The sequence below is a fragment of the Barbatula barbatula genome (genome assembly GCF_947034865.1).
Source record: "Barbatula barbatula genome assembly, chromosome: 3".
Taxonomy (NCBI): domain Eukaryota; kingdom Metazoa; phylum Chordata; class Actinopteri; order Cypriniformes; family Nemacheilidae; genus Barbatula; species Barbatula barbatula.
Window position 1 is genome coordinate 4922436 of NC_136764.1, and position 26198 is coordinate 4948633.

Here is a 26198-nt window from a genome sequence, read left to right on the forward strand (position 1 = left end):
GTGAAGGGGAGACCCGGCCCCTCTCATTCATTTCTTCTCCACACCCCTCATCCTCACGACAATTTCTTGCTCAGCCAAACGCAGAAGTTGTGACATTTGAGTCCTTGACATAGACTGCCCACCTCCAGCACAGCATTACTCACAGTGTGACACTCCTGCCCCGAGCGCTGTTTAAAAGAACCCGCACAGATCTGATGCTCGGTGAAGGACGGAGGAGAAGGGATTGTTCAGTATCAACACAGGAAGAAGCCAGAAGGAGGATAGCGGCAGTGGAACATCTGAGTTTCGGACGAATAATCTTATTACATTCAGAGACAGAGACAAACATACACACCAGCATAAAACTCAGAATGGATGCACCCGGGGCTGCGTTGGCCCTCTGTCTGTTCTGCATTTTGAGTGGGAATGTGTTTGGTTATGAATATGGAGAGGATGATCAAGATTCCTATTATAATTCAATCTCTAATGGTAAGACAAGTACGTGTGTGTCTTTGAATTCTCGTTCATTTATAAATATTGTTACACTTGATGTATGCTTCTCATTTAGGAAACAAAAATGTCAATGAATATGTTGCTTTGTTATTGTGTGTTATTTCATAACACGTCCGTAATTATGTGGTGTAGGTTTTTAATGAACATAAATATTTAACGTGTAACAGTTGGGTCGGAAAGCATCTCGGGCGCCATGTTTATATTCAATAAGTTAATTTAATAAAGCTTTAAGCATCTGTATTAACAAATGTTACAGAACAAGGCTGGAGTATTAAATGTTAACTTACTAACAACATTTGAATATCTTTATTTATAATGTACAGTACTCTGAAATCACAATTTCACAAATCAAAGACCTTTTTAGACATTGCAAAAGTATTTTCAGGTGTCATGACGTTTGACATTATCATGCAAACCTAAGCATGGCGCTTGGACAAATTAACTAGTCGGTGCTTATGAGCATCACACGGTTATTCATTGTCATAGTCTTTGAGTTTAGTTAGTATAGAGAAGTTGCGCCAGTGCTAAACAAGAGCAAAGAATTTAGCTTCAACAGAGGAGCTTGAAACAGCAAACTCATGGGTTTGATTTGCAAACAATGGGCTGTTTGTTTAGTACAAGTCTGCATTTTTAATAACATTATTAATATTCAATCAACTATCAAAAACATAATTTTAATGCGAAAAAACTCAACGTTCTTGAACTTTTGCTTTTGAAAGGGTGCTTGTTAAGACGTACAAAATCTAAAAAATCATATAAAAATATGAATACTCATTCATGATAATAAGCTCACAGAATAACTCCCATAAGGTCGAGCAATAACATAACATGGGGTTGGCAAAAAGAAATGTGTAATTTCTATCATTAATTTAATCCTATTCTTAATTTACTTGTACCGAGGGACCAATTGAACTCCAGCCACTGGAACTGTTATCATTAAAGTAATCTTATAATGGTTGCCAGATTGTATAAAATTGCTCTTCTTTCTTTTTCAGGGGAAATCTGATTTTCTCTATAGCTCCAAATAATTTCATTATCCCCCACCCGATTTAATGCAGCTTTTGCTTTTCATTTTAAAAGATTAATAGCAGACTGAAGCAACATCATGTGCGTAATATGCATTTTCTTTTACTGCAGGACCCACCCAAACCCCCTGTCGATCACAGGATCTCACACGCTGGAATAACCTGTTTACCATGCTTGAAAACTCTGAGATGAAAGACAACATGCTCCTGCAACATACTGAAGATATGACGGGGCAGATGGACATCTTACGGAAAGAGCTCAAGCACATTTCCAACAACAAAGCATGCGTCCAAGCCATAGAGAACACCTGCAAATGTATAAATGAGCAGATTAACCTCAAGCTGGGCCAAGCCGTGAAGCACCTCAGAGAGGTCGCAGACAAGTATCAAGCCCAAAACAGTGACAAACTGGAGCAGCTCATCCAATTCGCCAGGAGCCAAGCCACCCGGTTCACCAAACTTGAGAGCAGAGTAGGTTTGGGTCAGGCGGCCATGAAAGCTTTTCCCACGTACCCAAAGGAGCAAGAGGCAAGCGGTACGGATGGCGGGAAGCTCGAGAGAACCCTTCAAATGATACGTATGCAGTTGGCTCTTTCCCAAAGAGCAACCGCTCATCGCTATCTCCCTTCAGGTGTGTTTCAGCTTTAGGTACAAATATGATTAAAGTCCCAGTGAAATAAAAAATACAATGCCTATTTTTTCATGAAATATTGCAGCGTTTATTGTAAGTAGTTTATCAAAGTGGGTCGGTCTCATTTTAAAATTTGTGTTCCCCTTATAATCTTTAGTTAAAATCTGGAAATGCACTTGCTTCCTGTAATGACATATGTTAGACGACTTAGGTGGAGCATCCGTTAACTCCTCCCCTTCAACTGTCAGTTCCATTTCAAACAGCAACAGCTGTTTTTACACATCCAATCAAAAGAAAGAGAATCAAATCAGAGAAAAAACGAAAGCCACGGCCACTATTATTCTCATTAGAAATTCTATTTCACTCGGAACTGCTTTAAAATACGGATTACGGATCGCAACTTCCGGTTCACGGGGACTTTAAAAACACAAGCTGGAGTCTGTTTCATAATCAAATTTTTTTCTCTCTTTCTCTGTTTAAGGCTGCGAAACAGCGATCTTATTTCCAATGCGTTCCAAACACATCTTTGCAGAGGTGACACCATCCATATCCTTCTCTCTACAGTCACTCACGATCTGCCTGTGGGCAAAGGTGACTCAGGCTCTGAACAGAACAGTGCTTTTCTCTTACGGGACCAAGAAAAACCCACAAGAGCTCCAGCTTTTCATAGCAAAGCGCTCTTTGTTGCTCACGGTGGGCGGTGAGACCCATCTAGTGGAAGCTGATGGGATAGTAACAGATGGACAGTGGGAACACGTGTGTGCCGCCTGGAGCTCAGAACAGGGACTGGCTTCTTTGTGGATGAACGGAGAGAAAGTGGCCAGCGTCTCTGGCGTAGCTGAGGGCCACCTTTTGCCCAGAGATGGATTCATCCTGCTCGGACAGGAGCCCAGCCGGTCGGGGAGTTATAAGGATTTGGACTCATCGGTTGCTTTCACCGGAAAGATGACAGGGGTGAACGTGTGGGACCGCGTGCTGGAGCCAGAAAGGATTAAAGAGTGCGCCAATCCGGAGGGATCATGTGACAGTCGTGGGAATGTGATCGGATGGGGCGTGTCAGAGATCATTCCACATGGAGGCGCTCAATATGTCAACTGATACAGAACTCTACATTCTCATAACTTTATTCTGTACATTAAGAGGTTTTATGTTGCATAATATCAATGGTTTTCAATTGACCTCAGTATTTTATAATACTGTTTTGCAAATGCGTATTCCAGACAGAGGGTGCTACTATCAAAACTTAAAACAGTCATCACAAAACTTGTGTTTTTATTGCAATAATTGCATTGACATGCCACTAAATTCTGTTGAAAGTGTAGAAAGCTAATAAATGTTAGTGGTGTGGCTCACTTAGCCTTATTAATGAACTACAAATAGCAGAACAGCTTTTCTTTTCAAAACATACATTTTATTGACTTAAGGAGGGGCGAGTCTGGACTGAACCGTGTCGGACATGACTGTTTACATTGTTCACCAGTAATTTGAAACAGATTTTTCCTCTCGTGTAGTTTAGTAGGGGTTTACGATGTTCGGTTGGCTTCTTGCTGCATATGTGTTGCTGGAACATGACTGTATTGCCAGTTCCTCCAGTCTGACCACAAACGCAAGGCGTGTGCTTAAACCAGAGTCCCAGCAACTCAACTGTGACAGTACACACATCAAATGCATTTTAAAACAAGCTGTACTTTCCAGTGGTGATAGCGGTAGAATCTCAAAATAGTCCATACACTCTTGAAAATAAGAGCACTTCATAGTGATGCCATGAAAGAAGCATTTTTGGTTCGGCAAAGAGCCATTCAGCCGTAGGGAACAATCTGAAGAACCACGAAGCACCTTTTGTGAAACAGATGTTAAAACTGATGTCTTCGGATGTTAAAGGCTCTTTATGAAACCAAAAGGTTCTTCTAAGGCATGGAAGAACCTCATGAAGCATGAAGCATGAATTCAAGTGTAATCTCACTGTATACATGACATTCACCACGATTTAAAAGTCTGGGTCATTTACTTATTACTTATTTATATTTTACCACATTTTATTGAACTATTGAAAGGAATAATCATGTTATGACTCCAAACTCCCAAATCCAAACCAAATCTATATTTTCTATCACCTGTGTCTATATTATTATAATCTAACATATTAGACATTTTTACAAGAAGCCACCCTTTGCCAGGGATGTAATGATTTGACGATTCACCGTGAGCCGTTTGTAAATCGATTATATGTGACGATTAATCGACGTTAAAGGAATCGCAGTTCAAGTTTTGAACAGCAGGGGCCGCTGTTATTTTCTGCAAACTTGGTAAATGTGGATATGCTGATATTTCTTAAAAAAGTAAAAGTTAGGAAAAACACAGACGAAGACTTGTGCATTATTCTTTTTTTTTTTTGTTTAAAAACTGCAATTTAATAATTTGACATAAAATACGATAACGTGCAACATTAGAGATATAATAAAAGGGCTGTTGTTCATTTTTAATTTTCCTCAACTCATTCTGTAAAAAAAGTGAGATCTTCAAATCGTGAGAATACGAGCTATACATACAGATTTAAATCCCCTACAAAACACAATCTTTAAAAGATTTTCCACAGCAATTGCCATGGAAGTACTAGTTTGGTTACCCAAATAACTATTTTTCAATGAACCGTTTCTTTCTTTTTATAGTTCAAGAATCCTCTACAATAAACCATTTGATAAACAGAAAGGATCTTATGGTTCTACGTTTTCAGTCAGTGTATTACCATGTTTAACACATTTAATGTGCACATTATTGACCGAGTGAGTTTCAAATGTACAATAAAAATGTTTATTTAACAAATATTCTGTTTCCAACCCCGAAAGGAAATGCGCACGTCTGCGCACTGGCCTCTTGGTGGTCGCCTTTAGTCAAAAGGGAGGAGTTGACCAACGCAAACCATAATGATGCTGCTTTCTCAATGACACGTATGAAAGTTTAGAAAACAGTCTATTAATAGCCAGGCGGACCTACATTTTCCGTCTGGAAGAGAGAATTGAGAAAAGCATTGGAGAAAGAAAATGCTCCGACCGGAGGTTCTAGTAAAATAACCAGACGGATCACTGTGCGCTTAGTAAATACATTTACATGGCACATGGTGTTTACTCGAGAGGAGAAATAGATGGGGAAAGGAATCTGTTCGAGACGACAGAGGAGTTTTTTTCAGTCTTTTTTACTTCTCCTCTTCATCTGCGGGACAGCGTGTGCCTTGATGATCTCGTATGAGATGCGCAAAGAGCTGAAAAAGACGGAGGCGACGGCTTTACAGTACCAGCATCATCAGGAGTCCCTGTCTGCACAGCTGCAAGGTAAAACACTGCATTCATTCCATCAGTCCCTTGTGTTTTTAATGACTAATGCCAGCAAATCCCTAAGCTGTTTACTACTTATTATTGTTCATTTCACTTTATTTAACGTATTATAACAAATTGGTAACAATTTACAATAAGGCTGTATTTATTAACGTTAGTAAATAACATTTAAGCAAGAAAGTTAATCCTTGTTAAAGGACCCCCCCCCTGAAATTCTGTCATCATTTTCTCACCCTCTTTTAAACCTTTATGACTTTCTTTCTTCAGCAGAAGACGAAAGAAGATGTTTTGAAGTTGGTAACAGAACAGCACTGTGCCCCATTCACTTGTATTGTATGAACACAAAACCAATGCATGTGAATGGGGTCCATTTTTCTAAATATCTCCATTTTTGTTTTGCAGAAGAAAGAAAGTCATACAGGTTTGTAATGACAAGAGGTCGAGTAAATGATGACTTCATTTTTATTTTTGGGTGAACTGTGACTGTAACGTTGGTTTAAGTCAATACAATTATTTGTGGTTCATTAACTAATGTTAACAGTTAAGGTTTGAATAACCCTTATAAAAATGAACGATTTTATGATAATGAAAGGAGTAATCGTGTTTTTCTCAGATTGAATTCTACAGTATTTACGCTGGCCGTCCAGAAAAAAATCCCATACCCGCATGTTTTGTTGGAGCACATTTGCCGTGGCATCTTTTCGATAAGCTTCTGCAATGTCCAGAATGTCCATTTTTTGCCGCATTAATCTTTCGTCAAGATCTTGTATCGATGACAGGAAAGTCCGAACTATGCGCAAAGTCTTCTCCAGCACATCCCAAAGATTCTCAATGGGGTTAAGGTGTGGACTCCGCGGTGGCTGATACGTGTTTGAAAACGCTGTCTCGGGCTCCCTGAACCCCTCATTCACAATTTGAGTCCTGACATTGTCATCTTGGAATATGCACGTGCCATCAGGGAAGAAAAAAATCATTAATGGGATAATCTGGTCGTTCAGTATATTCAGGTATTCCCTGGGCACATAACGTTGCTGAACCTGGACCTCCAATCCAATGGGAGGCTCCAACTTATTTTCTTAGTTAAATCCAGGTGGTTACATGTTTTGGACGGGCAGTGTTTATTATTTTGGTGAGACCATAAAAAAGTATTAGTAACTGCAGAACACAAAATAGCATATTTTGAAGAATGTTGGTAACCTAACAACACTGAACACCAGTGACTTACATTTACATTCAGGCTTTTGGCAGACGCTTTTATCCCAAGCCCCTGGCATCGAACCCACAAACATGCGTTGTTAACGCAATGATCTCACCACTAATGCTCCAACTTCCATAGTATGAACACCACTGAAACATTTCTGAAAATATCTTCATCTGTGTTGTTCTTCACTGAAGAAAGAGTCACACCCAGATTCGAATACATTCGATTGGAACCCACAACCTTAGCATGGCTAACCCAAAGCTCTATCAACTAAGCTGCAGCCCAACACACGGAGGTTTTATTTGCGGTCAGTCAGTGGCATTTGGGGCCTTGTCTCTAAGCTTTTGAATGGGGTTCTTTGAGAAACATTGTGTAACACAACATAGAGAATTTTCACGCCTTTGTGCCATTTCAAAAGGCTACTATATTCATATTTATTCTCTCCGTCTCTTTCTCTCTTCCTGTGTCCTTTCAGTGGTTTATGAGCATCATTCTAAACTGGAAAAATCGCTTCAGAAAGAGAGACTTGAGCATAAGAAGGCTGAAGAGGGTAATGTTCTGCTCATTAGCACAAGCATTGATTTCTTTATAGACACAAGCCACTCAATCTGGATGTGATTTGATAATGATAATGATATATAATGATTCAACATACTGCTGTGTCCTGAATGGCTCTATTAAATCATATATTGAATCTCAATACTTCATAGATTTCCTTGCGTTTAAGAGGGAATCGCAGAAGGTTCTCAACAAAGAGAAGGTCAGGCTTTAACACATGGCGTTAGCTTAATGATAATTTGTAAAGATGTTTCTGTTGTTGTGCTTATGAGATATGCATAATGACATGTGGTTCTTTACAAAACAGCAAGATTCAACCAGTCGACTGAATGTTATGCAGACACAGCACCAAATATTGAAGGTGAGATGTCTTTAATGGATGTTGTAGAAAAGCATTTTAGAAGCTTTTGTAAGCTATTTTTTGCTTCGGTCATTTATTAATTGTGCCAATTGTAATGATACACTGTAAAAAAATCCTGTAAAAAAAGTGTTCTGGCAGCCTTGCGCCAAAAAAAATTACAGCTGTCTCGCGTTTTTCTGTAATTCAACATTTTTACCGTATTTTAAAAAACACTGGAAAAAGCCCTAAAAACAATTATCTTCTGGAAGCTAGGGCGCCAGTAAAAAAAACACGACATAACAGTTTTCATGTTATTTTACACCCATCTTGTAAATTTTGCACTCGATTTCTGTAATTTTACATTTTTACCGTATTTCAAAATCTGTAAAAAAACAGTACAATTTGGTAAAACTACAGGGTTAGAGTTTACATTAAAATATATGTAAAATATAACAGCAAAATTATGTAAAATGACAGTTTTTTAATGTGTATACGTAATATATATTTAGGTAGGGTGTTATGAGATTATTATTATTTAAAAGTTAAATGTTAAACATTATAATAATTCTTTCCTTGTTTTCTTTTGGCTTGTGTTTGGGTCAGTCCCAGCATGAAGACTTGAAGATGCAATACTATGAACTTCAGAAGAAGAACCAGAATCAAGGAGAGGACCATGAGCGTATTCTAGATGAGCACAGACAGGAACTGGATCACCTGCAGAGAGAGAAAGAAGATGAAATATCAAGACTAAAAGGTAACCCACCGTGATATTCTAATTTTTTATACTGTATATTGAGTAGTTACCTTGGAAAAATGGAAACAATTACAGAGGTCCAACGGTGCAGAGGACCCACAATATTACTGGCTGAATTATTAATGTAGAGAGGCCAGATCAATATAGAGTTTTGGGACTCAGAATTGGTTGCCACAGCCCTGTTTAGAGTCATTGGATTTAAGGTTCAGATGTACCATTTTAAATACCCCTCACACGTTTGCTGAAATTCTTAATAGATGATTTCTCATTTGCAGAGAACGCGTACAACCTTCAAGTGGAGAACAAACAACTGAGGAAAGCTCATCAAGACATCTACACACAGTTGCTCGATGTGCGGGTCAGAATATATTATGTTACTCATAGCACTTTAGTTAAGGGAGGTGTATATTCTTATTTTGACCAATCCTTTGCTTTTCACCGTTCCAGGAACGGCACAATAACCTGAAGGCCTCCAAAGGTCATCTTACACTCACTTTAGAAGACCATAAAAATGCATTTGTTGCAGCGCAGGTAATGCTCAGTTCAACCTCTGACTGATGCTTTTGGTTGACGATGTATTCATTGACTACATCACATTCTGCATGCTAAAGCATTTTCGCAAATAACAAATGCAAAATCTTATACTATACTTTTTTTCACACTAAACCTTAACATGTCGACCACAGCGTTTGCTTCAGTAGGTTGCTGCCTGTAGTCAAACCATTCACTGTTTAAACGACATAATGGCTCAATGTTCAGATATTGTCTGCACTTATTGTGATCTCATCTGAGTTGTCATGCTTTAGGCCTAAAGCACTGCATTGAAACAGAAACTCATATCTAACATTGTAGACATCCTGAGCGTTTTTATATATTCTCTACTCATTTTTCCAGATTTTTTGCCTCCGGGTGGCGTAATCGCAATCATAAACGCCACTAATATTAAAACTGCTCTCTCTAACCTAACACTGCAAACATCATCTTTTTAGTAACATTGCATTATAAAAATATATATATTATATTGCTATATTAAATAAATTGATGGGCTATATACAGTACAGCCGCTGAGATCATTAGACCATTGCAAATTATCATTTCAAATCAGCATTTGAAGATATATTGTGGTCATTCCAGTCCAGTGTACAACTTCAACAAAATCAAACCTCAGGAGTGACATAAAGTCGTCTAACAGCAATGTGAAAGACTGACGTCATGACACATGAAAGCTGGGAAATACATATTTTTGAACTTTTCCTAAATACATGTACAAACATACAGTCGTATTGCTTAAGTGGATCATTTCTCAGTTTTTGAGGACTAAACAAAAAACATCTTTTCTGCAAACTGTTCAGTTCAAATTTGGGAGAACTAGTGTTAGTACATCACAGAATGAAACAAAAAGGATAATTTAACACTATAAATAGTAAATTCTGAAAAACAGGAAATCATTTTCAAAGGGTTTCTTAATTCTGTCTGCGGCTGTATTTTGTAAAAGTAAAGTTTGAAGTACTTTATAAAGTGCTTATAGTCACAGGACCTCTTTGACAAAAACAGATGAAACTCCTTTTCACTTATAACAATTATTTATGAAGGTTGAATATAAGTAACATCTAGTATCTCACATTATGAATTCACCACATCTCCATGGCTGTTATAGAGTCTCTCTGTGCTGACTCAGGACTTTTGTCTAATAGCGTCAGGTCTCAGGCTACTGGATATGACTTTTATTACCCGGCCCATGCATCACAAACTATCACTTCGGAAATTTTAATTCCGCCATTATTCAGTGTTTGAATAAAGCTTCAGGTGGATGAGCTGTGGCGATTGAAGGAGAACCTCGATTAAGCTTCCAGTGCGTGTCAAGCTGAAAAAAATCTTAGATTTGCCAACCACGGCCACATACTGAAGACAGTAGAGCACAGACACAGCCCATATGGAGCTGGATAAAAAGCCAAATCAGGTACATCAGTAAATGTTAAAGTCATGATATACTCGTCACTAGGCTTTCTGTATTGTGAGCGGGTAATCATAGGGGAACCCCTTTAAGTGCTATATAGCACCATATCTTGGTGCTTCAGTGGTTCTTCAGAGGTTCTTTGGGGTGACCGAGATGCTAAATAGCGACGTTTCCCAATAAAGAACTTGTTATGACACGGCTAAAACGAATATTAACGTTTGCTTTAGATGTATTGCAATGTGTATACACGATTTCAGGTTTATAACCGCTGTACCGTGCATGTGTGTATTAACATATGTTTTACTAAGCTCATCGCTCTGAAAAGCAAGGTGTGCTATGATTGGCCAGTTAACCAGTGCATAGTGATTGGTCGAGCGTGTGATGTAAATATAACGTCTCTTGTCATATTTGGAACATCAGGTTCCAAAGCAATACCTTACTTGCGTTTACATTTGGGCGGTCTTAGTCAAATCATCCCACGAACTGATGTAGATTTGTGGGGGTGTGGTTACACGAGGCGTTTCAGGCAGGTCTGGGTGAGCATTCGCTTTTAGATAGAAAGCATCTTTTGTTCTGACACTTTAATATTTGCAATTGTACGTGTCTAATACATGCATGAGCAACTTATAACACACCAAAGACACAGAAAAACACATGTGTATCCTTCGCACTCTCACGTTACTAATGGATTCATCCTGAATCTTAATCCTCTTTTCAATGATTCTCACTTCTTACTGCAGTTTGAGTTTTTATCTAAAGGGCATTTAGAGGTTCTTTGGGATGACCAATGTGAATACGGGCAAAAATCCACTTTTGGTGCTATATAGAACCATTTTTTTTTGAGTAAAGAAAATATAGTTCAATCCTTTTTATTTTCTCACTTATGTGGATGAATTCATAGACAGAATATCAAAGCTGTGCTATCATACACTAAAAGTAAACGTGAATGTCACCATGACTGTCAAATAAATGTAACCTTACGTTATGTTCCTGACACAAACATGTGATTCAGTTTATGTGGATTCGTTTTATTGGGCGTTTTATGTTCCCGTTGTATGAAAGACAACACCTCGGACATTCTGCTGAATTTTACGATGAAAGTCAAGCGGGTTTGGAAAGAGTGAATGTGTTAACGTGTGACTTTATATTATCATCAGGCCGCACCGCACTTTGGTCATACGGATGTTTCTCCTTTACAGGTGGAAGGATTTGAGGAAAAGGGAAAAGGGTTTTTCCTTCAAGGTGTGTCGGAAATTGAAAATAACAATGAGACCAAAGTGGCAGTGAAGCAACCTCGTCAAATTGATATTTTTGCAGAGGCAAGAGGAAAGAAAGAAGAAAAGAGCACATCAAAGGAGAGAGAAGGAGAGGATGAGAGTAAAAAGGCAGTGCTGGAACATTCCTTATCAAACCCAGAAGAGCTGGGTGTTAAACCTCACAACACGCTAAGCCAAACCCTGGAGAAACAGATACAGACGGAGCCACTCCACACTACTGAAGGACATGTTCAGGCTTCAGATCTAATTATTACTGTTGGTAAGGAAACTATTTGGGGGCTTTTTCTCAATTCTGTTAAGCTAAGTGCTTTGTGACGAAAGACACAAAAATGTATGCAGTCGAGTTTGCTGTTCTTGGTCGCTGATGAGCTTTTATATATTTTTATTTCGCATTTATAAAGGACATTTACTTTTCTGTTAAAAGTATTTCTGTTGAAATGCAGGGAACGCTGTAATCGCACATCATGTTATAGCTGGACAAGAAGATGCCGAAGAGTACTCTCAACACCATGACATGGTGGGTTTGTAATAATGTATTTCATCTATTTAATTCTCATCTATCTTATTTACATTTAGTCATTTAGCAGACGCATTTATCCAAAGGCATAACAAGAGAAGCAATTGGAACAACATAAGGACAAAAAAAAGCACAAGTGCAATTAAACCGGTCTTAAAAAGCCCACCACAGTATACAATGCAAAGGATGTTCTAACTTTAAGGATAGAAAGAGTAGAAAAAAAAGAAGACCAATCAACTTAAGCCGAATAACTACTGTATACTACAGTATAACTATACTTTCTCATTTAGGGTGATTTGAAATGCACATCGTGTTCCTCAAAGTTGATATCGATACGATTGAGTTTCATGAGTAATTGAGATTTGTGTATTTCTGTTCGTTGTTTTTATTTTCTATTACAATGACTCCTATGCGCAGAACTTTGAAATAAACCCGAACACGAATGAGGCCAAACATCTGAATGGGGATGAATTCAAAGAAGCAAAAGACACACTGTACAAGAGCAATATGAACAAGGTCAGGCCTGAAGAGGATGAGGAGCTTGTGGTGAGTGAACAGGAAAGCTCTTCATCGCTTATTCGTGGAATGCAGGGATACTGACCTCTGACCTTTCTTGTTGGGATGCAATGTATGTAATCTTAAAAATCAGTTGTTAACTCACAACGTCAGTGTTAATAGCGGCAGTCAAATCTGACAGAAGGCAAAACCCATATGACTTATTTGGTCTTTTGTAAATAACATTCCAGCTATCTAAAGCCTCAGTCGCCATTTACTTTCATTGCATAAAAATACGCAAAAAAAATATAAAGGTGTCATAAAGGCATTTTTTAAGTTAATGATAGAATTGTTATTTTTGAGGTGGATATGTATCTTATATTTGTTGTCTTAGGTGGCAGGAAGTCCAGAGCAGGAGGAGCAGCCTGATGAACAATATGACGATGAGGTGAGGGAACACATGCATGGATTGACCGACGTGAAGAAGAGATATGAAATAATACATCACCCATCCTGTAACCCCCATTAGAATGTTGATGACTCGGTGCATAACCGAGAGAAGAGAGCAGATGAGGAGGACAATGCAGAAAATCTCTACGGCGAGCGTGATGAAACAGAGGTCAGTGAGATGCTCAAGATGGCTCTAAATTGTTTTCTTTGATCATACAACATGTCATAATACTTACTTTAAAACTGAATTGTTGCAGGGCTATAATAGCCTCACCATAAACAGAAGCCGAAACTGATGCCGGAAAGAAAGCTCCCCAAACAAAGTGATATAAGAGGATGAAGAACAAGGAAACCACGTGAAGAGGATCTGCATCTAGTGTCTTCATTTTTTATATATCAGTAAACATAATAAATATACTGACATTAAAACACCCCATGCTGGATTTAAAATCAATGCACATAATAGCAATAACTTACTTTTAAGAAGTGACTACAACTCATGCACATCCAAGAATCTTGTAAGGTTTTCTTGAACTGTCAAAACCTCAATGCATTCTTTCTTTAGGGCAAAATGACTGGTATTTATTTAAATGGATTATACTGTAAGCCAATATTTTGTTATTACAATATCCCCCAATTCTGTCTTTTTGTGAAATGTATTGATATACATTTTCAAAGTATGAGTTCGAAAGAAGGACTTTTGTTTGTTTATTTTAAATGAATAAAGAATGCATATATTTTCTATGAAGTACAAGATATAACGCTGAGCAGTAATATCATGTAAATAAACAATAATAAAGAAATGGTCATTTTTGTTGTAAGAATGTATTTATTCGGACTGGTATAAAAGATTTCATATATATTCTGATACAAACATTTATAAGATTCAAATATAATTTAGGATTACAGGGAAATCATTTTACATGGACAATCAATATAACAACAGAGAAAAATAGAAAGAATGTGGTCATTAAATAATAGTGTGAATTTTCTCCTATTAAAACCTTTTATCTTCTGTTGGCTGTACTTTGATACTAAATGTTCTGTGTTGTTTTGCAACGTAAAAAAATATAACTTTGCAAAAGATTCTCAAATAAGAGTTCACTGCGCACGTACAATGCGTGCGATCTGATTGGCCGCCCAGACGGAAGTCGTCGACTTCTCGCAGTTCCATCAGAAAACTTCCGCCTTCCGAAGTTGAAAACAAATACACAACTAAACTTGGCCAAATAATCGTCAAGGAAGCTTTCAGTGCTTGCCTCTGCACTGAGGGATTATCCGGCGAAGAAGAGGTATTTCTGGATAAACTGTACTAATGAAACTTTGAACTCGACGGACGTTTGTCTGTTTTAAACAGGCTGTGGATTAGCTTGGATGCTAACTCTGGAAAAACACTCGCGTAACGTTAAGCAAAGCTCGATTTGCCTCAAAAAGAGACTTTTAATTTGTCTTCGACGCTTAAATTCGCAAGATAACAGAAGTGTGTTTGTGTCTCATATTAATAATGAGACTAATGTACATTCATAATTCTTGTCGGGATAGCAAGCTAAGAACTAACCGCCTAGCTCCACTGTCTTTTTCGTGATTTTTTTAGATTAGATTAGATTCAACTTTATTGTCATTACACATATACAAGTACAGTGTAACGAATCGAGATTGTATGAGATAATGTCGAGGTGTACATGCTCGCTGTCACAACAGTATGAATGGGTGTTGTAGCGCAATGGATGGGAGACGATCAGGTGTAACGCAGGCAGGTACAGGGGTACGGAGCTTAATCTCATGTGATGCGACACGGTGAATGTTTTGTGTCATGTGTACATTTGAACTAAAGTTGAACTTATTCTTTTATTAAATGGGTTGCAGGACTCTTGAGGAATCTGTGAGTTGGCTGGCTTCACTGCCTATTTGTACCTGCGGTGGGCTCTCCGTTGAGGATGACAATGGAAGAGATGAAGAATGAAGCTGAGACAAATTCTATAGTCTCTATGACGTTATATGCAGTCATGTATCCAGTCTTCAGCGAGGTAACGGCTGTGATCCGTTGTATGAATGGTGTGTAGTGTACATTCCCGGATAGCACAATCCATCTGGCTTACGTCTATTTGACGTCTGCATTTAAATCTGCGAGACATCTTCGCTCATCTGCGATACGTCTCGGAGACGCCTGAACGTCTGTATACGTCTGCTAAACATCTTAGAAAGAGCTGATGTTCATCCATTCTAAATCATAATCATCTTACAGACGTCTTCTAGATGTCTATATGTCATCTGACAGCAGACATCGTAAAAACATCCACTAAACATCTTAGAAAGAGCTGTTGTTCATCCATTCTAAATCATAATCATCTTACAGACGTCTTCTAGATGTCTATGTGACGTCTGACAGCAGACATCGTAAAAACATCCGCTAAACATCTTAGAGAGAGCTGTTGCTCATCCATTCTAAATCATAATCATCTTACAGACGTCTTCTAGATGTCTTTATGACTTCTGACAGCAGACATCGTAAGAAAACATCCGCTAAACATCTTAGAAAGAGCTGATGTTCATCCATTCTAAATCATAATCATCTTACAGACGTCTTCTAGATGTCTATGTGACGTCTGACAGCAGACGTCTTCGAGATGTATCGCAGATGAGCAAACGATGCATTGCAAATGTCTTGCAGACGTCAAATAAACGTAAGCCAGATGTATGTGTGCACAGACATCTGGCAGATGCTGGTGCTCATCTGCCCTACATCTCTGAGAAGTCTGCTGTCAGATGTCATATAGACCTCTAGAAGACGTCTGTAAGATGTGTATGATTTAGAATGGATGAGCAACAGCTCTTTCTAAGATGTTTAGTGGATGTTTTTACGATGTCTGCTGTCAGATGTCATATAGACATCTAGAAGACGTCTGTAAGATGTGTATGATTTAGAATGGATGAGCAACAGCTCTTTCTAAGATGTTTTTACACAGCCGATGTTTTCCAGATCTTTAGCAGACATCTTACAGATGTACCTGTGCTATCTGGGTGTTTACGGAACAAATGTATACATGAATTTGTGTGCTGTCTGATGTTAATTTTGTTCTGTATAACAGTTGGAAAGGATAAATCTGTCAGCGGCACAGACGTTGCGGGCGGCATTTATAAAAGTAAGATCATGTCGCATCACCATTTGATTTGACATGCCATCACTCATGACAATTCTGTGTTTAGAGTCATTTAGGGCTGGGCGGTATGACCAAAAACCAGTTTCACGATATGAGTAATAATAACAAAACTGGAATGATTAATACTACATTGTACTACATAAATGTATTGGGGCTGGCCGATATTTGTGCAATTCTTATGCTCAGTTTCCTCAATTAATTATGGTTCAATGCCACAACATCCGAAAGCCAGAGGGTGCTATCGCGCAGAAACTCCGAAATCACTCACTTATACACTATTCTATGCCATCTTGTAGTCGAATAGTGTGAGTAGTGCATTCACAGGAAGTGCACTTTAAGATCCCGAATGAAGCACCTTTTCAACCGAAAACATGAAGTGTGGACACTTCACGCACTTAAAGTCACCATGAAATCAAAGTGGAAAATTTGAAGGGTTTCACACAGAGCTGCAGTGATTATTGTAAATCATTTCTCCGTGTGCACCATTATTTAAAAACGAATTATTTGCATTTTTTTATTTAATCAAAAACATGAAGCTCCTCTCCCCCTCTCAACACATAGTCAGAAACAAATGTATAGTACAATGCAATGTAAATCGCTTTGGATAAAAGCGTCTGTCAAATGCATAAATGTAACAAAAAAGCAACAAAAAGAGGTAGGACTATACTAAGTGTGCCATGGCCAGGCATTTTTAGCCCTCCCCTGAGTCCGATATACTTCCGGTTGGTATAAAACCGTTTAATATTCCATTTGGGATGATACTACTCTTCTAAAATTCATACACTACATGGTTGAGTGCCTACAGTATATGCATAGTGTATAGTATGTCATTTGGCACCCAACTACACACAGTTCCAGGGAATGCCAATGGTCATATTCTATCGCTGTTCATCAAACATTTTCATATTTTCATGATAATAAAGTATATTTATAACGATGGTGTTTGACGAGTGTTGCTGTATCAAAAGCACGTTATAAACGACTCAATCGCGTAGTGATTTTATATCGAGCTGAACTGATCAAAGAGCCACTCCGACTAACATGCAGGAGTTCAACATGTGAGGTAGTCACGCCCATTTATTAACGTGGGTCACAGTGCTATGTAACTTCACACTAGAGGTCTTCACGAGGGACCTGACCCGAGACCCGTACGAGTTCGGTATATGTTAAACGGTTATAAAACATTTTCCCTCCAAGTTGTTGTCATGAAGGGTAAAATTAGCTACGTGGACCAAAATCTTTTTTGTATCGGACTGTAAATGTTTTTTCTGCTGTAAAGTTGCCCATTTTAGCATGAGGCTCAGTGAGATTCCGCTCTCTTTTGGAGCCTGTCGATAAATTGCAGTTTAAGTCACTTTGCAAGAGCGATCGGAAGGTTGCTGCTTGGTCGAGATACAACTATTATAAACTCTGCAATCTTGAGGGTGCAGAAAATCTAAAATATTGAGAAATTCGCCTTTAAAGTTGTGCATCGAGGCGCTGTAGAAGGCCGTCGGTAAGAAAAAACAGGTTTGTTTTAATAGTAATAGTTTCTATTGGCTTACCGCTGTAATGACATTGCGGAGAGTAGATGTACCCGAAAGCTGAAAGTCTAAGCTTTACATAGAAACCAATCTTGAGTGGGTAGTTCCCAGAGCGGGCAGCAGTGAGTGACGTTTGTAGGCAAGTTTCCGGCTATATTTGTTTGCCATTTTGCTCTCACAAATGTAACGTTTCGATTTTTTCCAAAATATCTTCATGGAACTTGATTTTGACCAAATATCCGGATGATTTTTGGCATAAAAGAAATATAGATCATTTTGATCCATACCACATATAAATGTTTCCGTGCTACTTATGGCTGGTTTTGTGGTACAAGGTCACAAATGTTCTGTGCTTAGAATAATCTCATGATTAACAATGTATTTAGTCTGTGACTAAATGTAGTGTGATGTCCTTTATCCACTGTCATCTTAAGGCAGAGAAGGAGAACCCAGGACTCACTCAGGACGTCATAATGAAGATACTGGAGAAGAAGAATGTGGAGATCAACTTCACAGAATCACTACTGCGCATGGCAGCCGATGACGTGGAGGGTAAGACAACACCATCTGTCTCTTCTTTAGTTCCTCCTAATTTCGGGTTATTCTATAATGAAATTCAGTAACAGTCGAAATAAAGATCTGCTTAGGCAGGTAAATAAAGAGTTGAAACTGGGCGGTGTGTAAAAAGAAAGCGTGTCTGCTTCAAACACGTTTCAGAGTACATGGTCGAAAGACCAGAGCAGGAGTTCCACGACCTGAACGAGAAAGCAAGAGCCCTCAAACAAATCCTGAGCAAAATCCCAGACGAGATCAACGACAGGGTGCGCTTTCTACAGACCATAAAGTGAGTATCTTCTCCTTTGTCGAAGCATAGTTGTCAAAGGAACAGTTGATGGAGTAAATAATACAAGTTTTACGTTTGTGTGTGACAACCCTTTACACGACACTTTCATGACACTTAGCCTCGGGTCTCTCCAGGGGAGTCGTCTCAGTTACAAGTGCACACGCAATTCACTTAAGATTAAAGCATTTGCCGTATACTATAGTAATGATTGCCCACTAACTGCAGTCTGAATGGAGCCTATGGATTTTTCTTCCTTATAGCTTTGCATAAAGTCTAGAGCTTTAGCTAGAGTCAGTAAAGCCAACAGTGAATCGACTTAGCAGTCTCACGTAGCTGAAAATGACAGGGATGCGCAGACCTCTGCAGATGCCAAAATGTGAAAGATTTGTAGACGTTCTAATGGGACTCGACTCTATTATCTAGCGATTCGCCACATGTCTGACTGCTGAGTCAGCGCTTCACCGTTCATAAATGTATTCATCACTTCTGACCTCCCACTGATTTCCACAGAGACATAGCCAGCGCTATAAAGGAACTGCTGGACACAGTCAACAATGTGTTTAAGAAATATCAGTATCAGAATCGCAGGGTAAGTCGTTTTTACTTCTCAGATACAGCTTCTTCAGGAGAGCCAGCAAGCTCGAGCAGAAATGTGTCTGACTTTCATAGCCATTGGATTTAGATTTTTAAGACCGAGCTTTGTAAATAAAAACGGTTGATATGAGAAATCTTTTTCCAGGCTCTCGAACACCAAAAAAAGGAGTTTGTGAAGTACTCCAAGAGCTTCAGCGATACGCTGAAAACATACTTCAAAGATGGAAAGTAAGCAAGCAAGTGATGGATGTATAATGCTTGTTTAATAGACATCTGCTTGGTTGTTTGAAAGTGAACCGTTTATTGAAATATGACAATCCTATGCATCCTCTTTCTGACTCGCAGGGCAATAAACGTCTTCATCAGTGCCAACAGGCTGATCCACCAAACAAACTTGATACTTCAAACCTTCAAAACTGTCAACTAGGAGACAAAGTTGTGATGTATGCAAGGAAATGGATGCAGTTATATGTAACATACATTTTTTTGTCTTTTTAAAAGTATAATTTATAAACTTTGCTTCATTTGAAGGAACTTGGAAAAGAGGAATTCACTACAAAATGTTACTTTTCTCCTTATTTAATAATCACGATTTCACGATTCAAGCTTTTCTCTCGCTGTCATTCCAGTCAAATGAAAGCCAAAAGACTCTGCGCCTTAAAGTGTCACGCAACATTCCATATACAAAGTGTAAATATTGCTGTTCTTTGACATTGAGGCATTACGAATGAGAAATGATGTATTTAACAGATATTTGGTTATAAATGTTCAATAAATAGTTTCCAAATGTTGACATTTGTAATATTCTCTGTCCTGGGAGCTTTCGGTTTATTCGCCGAGTAAATCCCGAGAGATGCACCAAGGAAGTTCAATACCGGCTTTTATGACGTTTGCTCTGTAATGCAATGTACATTAAGAAGCACAGATAATGCAGAGGCCTTTGACTCGGCCTGTGTTTAAGTGGATATTAAATGATCTATGTAATGTCTGTCTAAAGACAGAATGGGGTGTACTGGGATGAGTTTAATCCAATTGGTTAGACCAATTTACAATAATAAAAGCCAGAACACATAGCAGTGGCCGAAGGGTATTGTCCAACAGAGGACATGCAGTCAAATGACATTTATTTAGACATTTCTCACATTGTCAGTTAATTCGCTATAGTTAAAAATGGTATTCAAATATGACTGACTCCGTTAGACTGTATCAGAAAAAATCATTTTGATAATGTCAGTTAACTTTTGATAGAAAGAAAAGTAATGAATTAAATTGAATAGCTGTCAGCTGTTTTGCATTTTTGTACCCGATTAGATAATACCAATTTAGGGCAACCAATTACCTTTGCTATGTTAAGCAATGCTACGTTTTTGGTGTCAATCTGTGGTGTAAAAAGGTCAAATTAGCAATTAAAGTAAAAACACTTGATCGGTGTCTGAATAATTTGTCCCCGATATTGTTTTTACTGGTAGAAAAAGAACAACTTTTTTGGGATATAAAATGGCACACTTTACTTTATTTTACTATCCTCACTTACATAAATGAACTACAGTGTCCTGCACCCACTATAGTAAAAAATATCACAAAATATATCTGGTGTCTGAACACATTTAGGTTTGACTTTATTTGTATGAGGGCATATTTGACTTTCACAAACTCCCAGGTATACCACCAAAATGTAAGAAATGCAGTGGGCAATTCCAGTTACGGATGTGACATTTGCAGTCAAAACTCGGTTCTCAAAGAATGTATTTATTTCATATTGAACCATCCGTCGAAAAATATCAGTCTGTAATAGGGCTTTAAAATGAATCGCATCCAGAATAAAAGTTTGTGTTTATAAAAACAAAAACATACACATATATGCATATATTTTGGAAACATATTGACAGTTATACATATTATAATGTTTATTCTTAAATATATGCATGTGTTTCTAAATAAAACATTAATATGCACAGTAAACAGACATATATTATGTAAACTCAAACTTTGACTCTGGATGCGATCAATCACGATTAATCATTTGACAGCCCTAATCTATACACAAATTTATTTAAATGAGGGTAATATACAGATGACAAAAAAAACTACCTGTTTTGAGAGATGACATCTTCCTTCATTTACTCACCCGTATGTCATTGCAAACATGTGTGACTTTCTTTCTTCTGCTCAACACAAAAGAGGATATTTATATTACATTAACAACAAAGTCCCCCATTGACTTCCATTGTACGAACACAAAACCACAGAGACATTTCCCCAAATATCTTTTGTGTCCCACAGCAGGGTGAACATCTCTTATAAATATCCTCCCATACAGAGGTTCTCTTCTGCAGGTTTTGTGCGTAATCCTGGAGATAAAACCGTAAGTGACTGCCAAGGCGGGGCGGACGACACTGTGAGCAAATCGTTTATTACCGACTCTAAGTAGAACGCCCAAGGCCAACACAGACTGTGAGTTGCTGCTTCTGCTTTAATAACTAATGATGCCCTTTAAGGCTCAGAGATCCGTCTCGTAGTTTGCAGCGGAAGCAGATTGATCAGTTATAGAGACTCATCGATTGGAAATGTCAGCAGGGAAGTCTGTCTGCGTCGATTATTGCATTCATAAATTTCTCCCCATCTGTCAATATAATACTGAGGACTGCAGGTGTTTTGGTGAAGGGTCCAGCAGGGCCTCTGTCTGCGTGTCTGATAAAGTAACGGTAGTATGCGGTCAAACAGCGTGTAGTCTGACCTTTAGGAATCGGCAGAACCTGTCAGAAAAGCCATTTTTATCGAGAGGCCACTGGTCGGACTTTTGACATGAGAAACCCAGCTGACACGGCCTCCTCGGATGCCTTCTTTAACAGCTCTCATCATAATAAGTGCTTGCTATAAAATAATAAGGACGGAGAGAGTCGATGGCTCGAAAGTCGAAATTCTCTTTCATTTTCTAAAGTGGGCTTTGCATTTGGAATTTTAAATTTAAATCAGACGCTCAAAGTCACTCCAGTCAAAATCTCAGATTTAATTTATACACGATGTTTGATATTCATGCGAGACGCTCTCCGGTCCTCTGGATTCAGGAAAAAGGTGCAGGCATTAATGCAGAATGCCCACAAGCCAGCGCAGAATTAGCATTTAAAATGGTCCGAGTTGAGTTTAATGAGCCTCTACTAGGAACAGCTTTGTTTTCGTCGGCATTCTCGCAATATGAGATGGAAAGTTTCACACGAAGACAAATAGAATTGCATGGATCTTCTTCTAGGTGAACGTTGCGTCCATGCGTAATCGAGGCGAAGCCGAAACCCAGCTAACAATTTTTGGGTTTGGTTCCCAGAAAGTTAGACCCAGAAATTAAACTGTCATGAATATTATAAAATATTGCATATTACAAAAAGCTTAAGGAAAATGATACGTCTTAAGACGTGTTTAAAAAGTACGCAAGAAATCGCAGTTTCGGATCTCTTAGGAAATGGAGTTCCATAGGCGGGGGCATGGCTAAAAGATCTCTGGTAGTATCCGAGGCACCACAAGACAAATTGAAGATGGAGATCTGAGAGCGTGTGAAAGGGTCTAAACCTGAAGAAGTTCTTATATCTTAAAATCCACTCGATACTTTAAGCCAGTGCAATTGCTGGAGAAATGTGCACTGTAAGGTGTTCTAGACAGAACTTAGTTTTAAGTCAACGCAGTTCAGGTGTAAACCAAGGAGCTCAATGTACCAATGAACCGGGTGGAGTTTTCACAGGTGTTAAATCATCTGAAATGATGTCCATCTTTGTAAAATGAGTCCTTATTCAACCGAAATCAGACATGCTGGAGTAGATGTCAAGTTCGTCATCAAGAGTAGGCACATCAATGCTTTTAATATTCCGAAATGACACCTTCAAAACTGCCAGTTGGGCACAAAATGACACCAGCGTGTGTAGACAAGTCAGAAACGGTACAAGGTGTTATGCAGGAGCAGCAAACAAGATCAAGTATGACTATCTCTAAGATGAGTGGGAAGTGTGTTCAATTGCTGCATACCAAAACTATCCAAGCGTCATAACTAAGAAATGACTTGTGTATGCATTGCTGACAATGTCTATATGATTGTTAAAATCACCCAGCATGATAACATTTGGAGACAAAGAACACAGATTTGTCAAAAGTCTTGCTCTCTGGAGGGCGGTAATAGTTGCGAGGATGGTGGGAATCGCTCCATTAATGATATAAAACTAACTTTCTGGGAATGTTCCCCTAACGTTATAAGAAGTCAAAAGCTAATGTTCCTGGATTGCACGTTAGTCAAATCAAGTCTACCATAAAAAAGTATACCGGCAGGGAAATTCGTATGTGCAAGACTCGGCCATGGATGTACAAACAACAAGATATTACAGTATACTTTGATAAATAAATATTAGAATGCACATATTAACATAGTATACACATTATGCAAATATATACACATTCAACACAATATACACTGGAGTCCGGCGTTCATAGTATACGCAGGAGACTTGTATTTGTATAATATACTCAAATATGATCAGTGTATGTGTGGGTAGTGTTCAGTATGACGGGAGGTTGGGTGAGAAGTGGTCAGCAGTCTGAAGGCCTGCGAGAAGAAGCAAATTTACAATAAGAGAATATGTAGATTCTTGAATATTTTACAGGAAAACTCACTTAAACCTCGAGAATAATTGTGAGATAAACTGTGCATAAGGTGTATTATTTGCAAAAAAACATGCTTTTAAAAAATCTGACCTTCGGGGTTGAAAGTGACCGGAGCCTTAAAAAGGAAAACGTATGTCATTATTACATTGTAATAATACATTTTTGTTCAATAATGTTATTTATTTTCTATTTCAGTTTTTTGATATTTTGATGGTACTAATAAATATTTATGCAATAACTATTATCCCATTTTTACCCACTGAAAACAATAAAAAAAATGTAAATACTTTTTCAAATATATTGCAGGTTAAAACAGATACCAGGCTGTTAAAATCCAGTTTTTAAAAAGCAGTTCAAGCCATCTGGTTGTAAAAAAAAGTAAAACCGTGTAATGGCATGTGTGTGAGAGAGCCTCTTTTGTATCTTATCTTATTTATTGATTTTATTGAATACATTCTCAAAATTTGCGCTTTGATCTTTTTTGTGCACAGTGGCTGATGGTTTGGTGTTACAAAGATTCATATTTTATAAGATTCATATTTTTTCCCACCACATGACACGGCACTTAAGAGCGGCAAAACATTATTTCTTATCTACGTATAAGATACTTTATTTTATATGATTTGAAAATGCTTTAAAATGTAATCTCACCGGAAGCGTCTTGGTCAGGCCGTGTGAAATGAAGCATCTAGGTCGGACATCCGACTTCAAGTTGCGTTTATTTCCTAAATCTGAGGTCTGGAACGCACCGTGAGGTCTACCTTAAGGATATTTACAAATGTGCTTGACCACTGACGCTTTTTAATCATTCCTCGCACAACATCTCATGTCAGTTACCTCCGTTCAATCACATATCGATTTTTACGCCTCTCTCCCCAGGATGTATAAAGCGGCGCCGGAGTCCCTGCTGATGTTACTGATGGAGAGAGCACTTTGGTGGAGAAGTGGGACCTCCTCACACCATTAGTTATCATAGCAACATGATGTATGTTTATTTTCGCCGGGGCGCGGGAGCAAAAAGGTCCGCAGACGGTGTCGGCAGATGTCCTACTGTAACCCGGGTCATTAAAATACAGGATCTTTCAATCCCCAGGTATTTGTGTACTCTTCCATGAAATTAAAATTGTTGTTGAACCATGGATTAACTCGGGGCGAGGTAATTGAATACACACGCGTATAGCAGCACGCACCCTCAGCACAACATACATCTAAGGGAGTGTCGTTTAATATTAACGCCGTGCCGTTCTAAACTCAAGGTGATAAATAAAACCATGGTTATCTTGTTGATAACCTGTAAGATGGATTTCCTTTTATGTTTGTGTCTGGTTAACACGAACGTCAAGCGTTTTGGTATTTAAATGCTGAGCAAGTTTGAATAAATCATGAATTATTCAAGCTTCCTTGCACAGGCGTGGAAAAGCGTGTGTGCATGAGGAAATACATGGGGACGTTGGCATGTCAGGGTGAGGAAGCAGAACTGCTGTAGGCGTTCCCGCAATCTTCCCATCTCAGCCACTTGATGCCAGTATAGCACTGGCAACCTCACACTATGGTTTTCATATTCTAGTCTAGTCTGCGTTTGACTACCACAATTAAAATCGTTTTGCTAGTCTACGATGCGAAATCCAAGGTCTTGAAAAGATGCAGAGAGGCGGTGATATCACTCCGCTCGAGATGTTGCTTGGCAGTGAAGTATCACTACTTTACGCTACTAGCAACCTGTCACTTCTTCCAAGCACTTTGGAGGCAATCTTCTGGCCGGCTCTGTTCCCACCTGTCACAACGCCGTAGCCGGAGGGTGAAAATTCACTCGCAACGCGTAATTGTGTCAAAGTACATGTTTGAGCAGCTATAGAACAGATGTATTATTTTCCCGAGTCGCCTTTCTTACACCTCCATAATTTGCCTCTGAACTTCACCTCCGTAGCATCCACAACAGATTTTTTAGGTGCGAAGACCTTCACAAGCCCGTGCAGAACCAGTGCAGCGGAGAGGAGAGAAGGACGTGAATGCATTTCGCGCCTGAGAACCGTCTTTTGTCACATTCGGTGAAGAGGTTTTTCCATTTCGCCCGACTTGGTCCACGAGGAGACTAATGCAGGGCCGGCGTGGGTCACGACACTGATATTTCAGTCGGTCAGCTGTCTGATAACACGCGGCAGCATAATCCGACCAACCAGGGTTTTAAAGCACAATGGAGTAAATCCTCTCTCCCGACTTGCCTTTAAAAGGTTTATGTTAAGAATGTGTTGCGGGGAGGTCAGAGGTCAGCCGGGCTCTTGGCAATCTCCAGTGCTCGGTTACAAAGCGTTTACGAGTTTCAGCTTATTCCGTATGGCACCGGTTGATAAGGGGTTTTGTGTTTATGCGCCTGCCGAGAACCCGTGCGTGTTTTCCTCTTCC

The 26198-nt window shown here is 38.8% G+C and overlaps 3 protein-coding genes across 4 annotated transcripts; all 3 read left to right on the forward strand.

The window, feature by feature from the left end:
• Window positions 1–115: 115 nt before the first annotated feature.
• On the forward strand, window positions 116–3246 carry ptx3b (pentraxin 3, long b; the record flags this gene model as incomplete). The annotated part of the gene is made up of 3 exons (XM_079453463.1): window positions 116–468; window positions 1630–2148; window positions 2630–3246. Exons 1-3 carry the CDS (start codon window positions 195–197, stop codon window positions 3244–3246), a joined length of 1410 nt encoding a protein of 469 aa, XP_079309589.1. The 5' UTR covers window positions 116–194.
• Window positions 3247–5115: 1869 nt separating this feature from the next.
• On the forward strand, window positions 5116–13847 carry golim4b (golgi integral membrane protein 4b). The gene is made up of 13 exons (XM_079451553.1): window positions 5116–5477; window positions 7157–7231; window positions 7392–7441; window positions 7547–7600; window positions 8183–8333; window positions 8609–8691; window positions 8781–8864; window positions 11490–11826; window positions 12011–12084; window positions 12502–12630; window positions 12974–13027; window positions 13109–13198; window positions 13287–13847. Exons 1-13 carry the CDS (start codon window positions 5291–5293, stop codon window positions 13323–13325), a joined length of 1407 nt encoding a protein of 468 aa, XP_079307679.1. The 5' UTR covers window positions 5116–5290; the 3' UTR covers window positions 13326–13847.
• Window positions 13848–14148: 301 nt separating this feature from the next.
• On the forward strand, window positions 14149–20586 carry pdcd10b (programmed cell death 10b). Of its 2 annotated transcripts, XM_079451910.1 has the most exons (9): window positions 14149–14321; window positions 14896–15056; window positions 16119–16172; window positions 18148–18265; window positions 18431–18557; window positions 19068–19146; window positions 19297–19379; window positions 19497–19594; window positions 19683–19942. In XM_079451910.1, the coding sequence occupies exons 2-8, from the start codon at window positions 14967–14969 to the stop codon at window positions 19576–19578; spliced, it is 633 nt and encodes a 210-aa protein (XP_079308036.1). In that variant the 5' UTR covers window positions 14149–14321; window positions 14896–14966; the 3' UTR covers window positions 19579–19594; window positions 19683–19942. The 2 variants fall into 2 exon arrangements, with proteins under 2 accessions (XP_079308036.1, XP_079308035.1); XM_079451909.1 differs by having other exon boundaries at window positions 19497–20586.
• The last annotated feature ends 5612 nt before the right edge of the window (window positions 20587–26198 follow it).

Excerpts from the sequence above, each read along its gene's own strand:
- golim4b (XM_079451553.1), top strand. The coding sequence starts at position 5,291 with ATGGGGAAAGGAATCTGTTCGAGACGACAGAGGAGTTTTTTTCAGTCT. Across the intron at positions 8,334-8,608 it reads TGAAATATCAAGACTAAAAG|AGAACGCGTACAACCTTCAA; the intron begins GTAACCCACCGT and ends TCTCATTTGCAG. Across the intron at positions 11,827-12,010 it reads AGATCTAATTATTACTGTTG|GGAACGCTGTAATCGCACAT; the intron begins GTAAGGAAACTA and ends GTTGAAATGCAG.
- pdcd10b (XM_079451909.1), top strand. The coding sequence starts at position 14,967 with ATGACAATGGAAGAGATGAAGAATGAAGCTGAGACAAATTCTATAGTC. Across the intron at positions 16,173-18,147 it reads TGCGGGCGGCATTTATAAAA|GCAGAGAAGGAGAACCCAGG; the intron begins GTAAGATCATGT and ends TGTCATCTTAAG. Across the intron at positions 18,558-19,067 it reads CGCTTTCTACAGACCATAAA|AGACATAGCCAGCGCTATAA; the intron begins GTGAGTATCTTC and ends TGATTTCCACAG.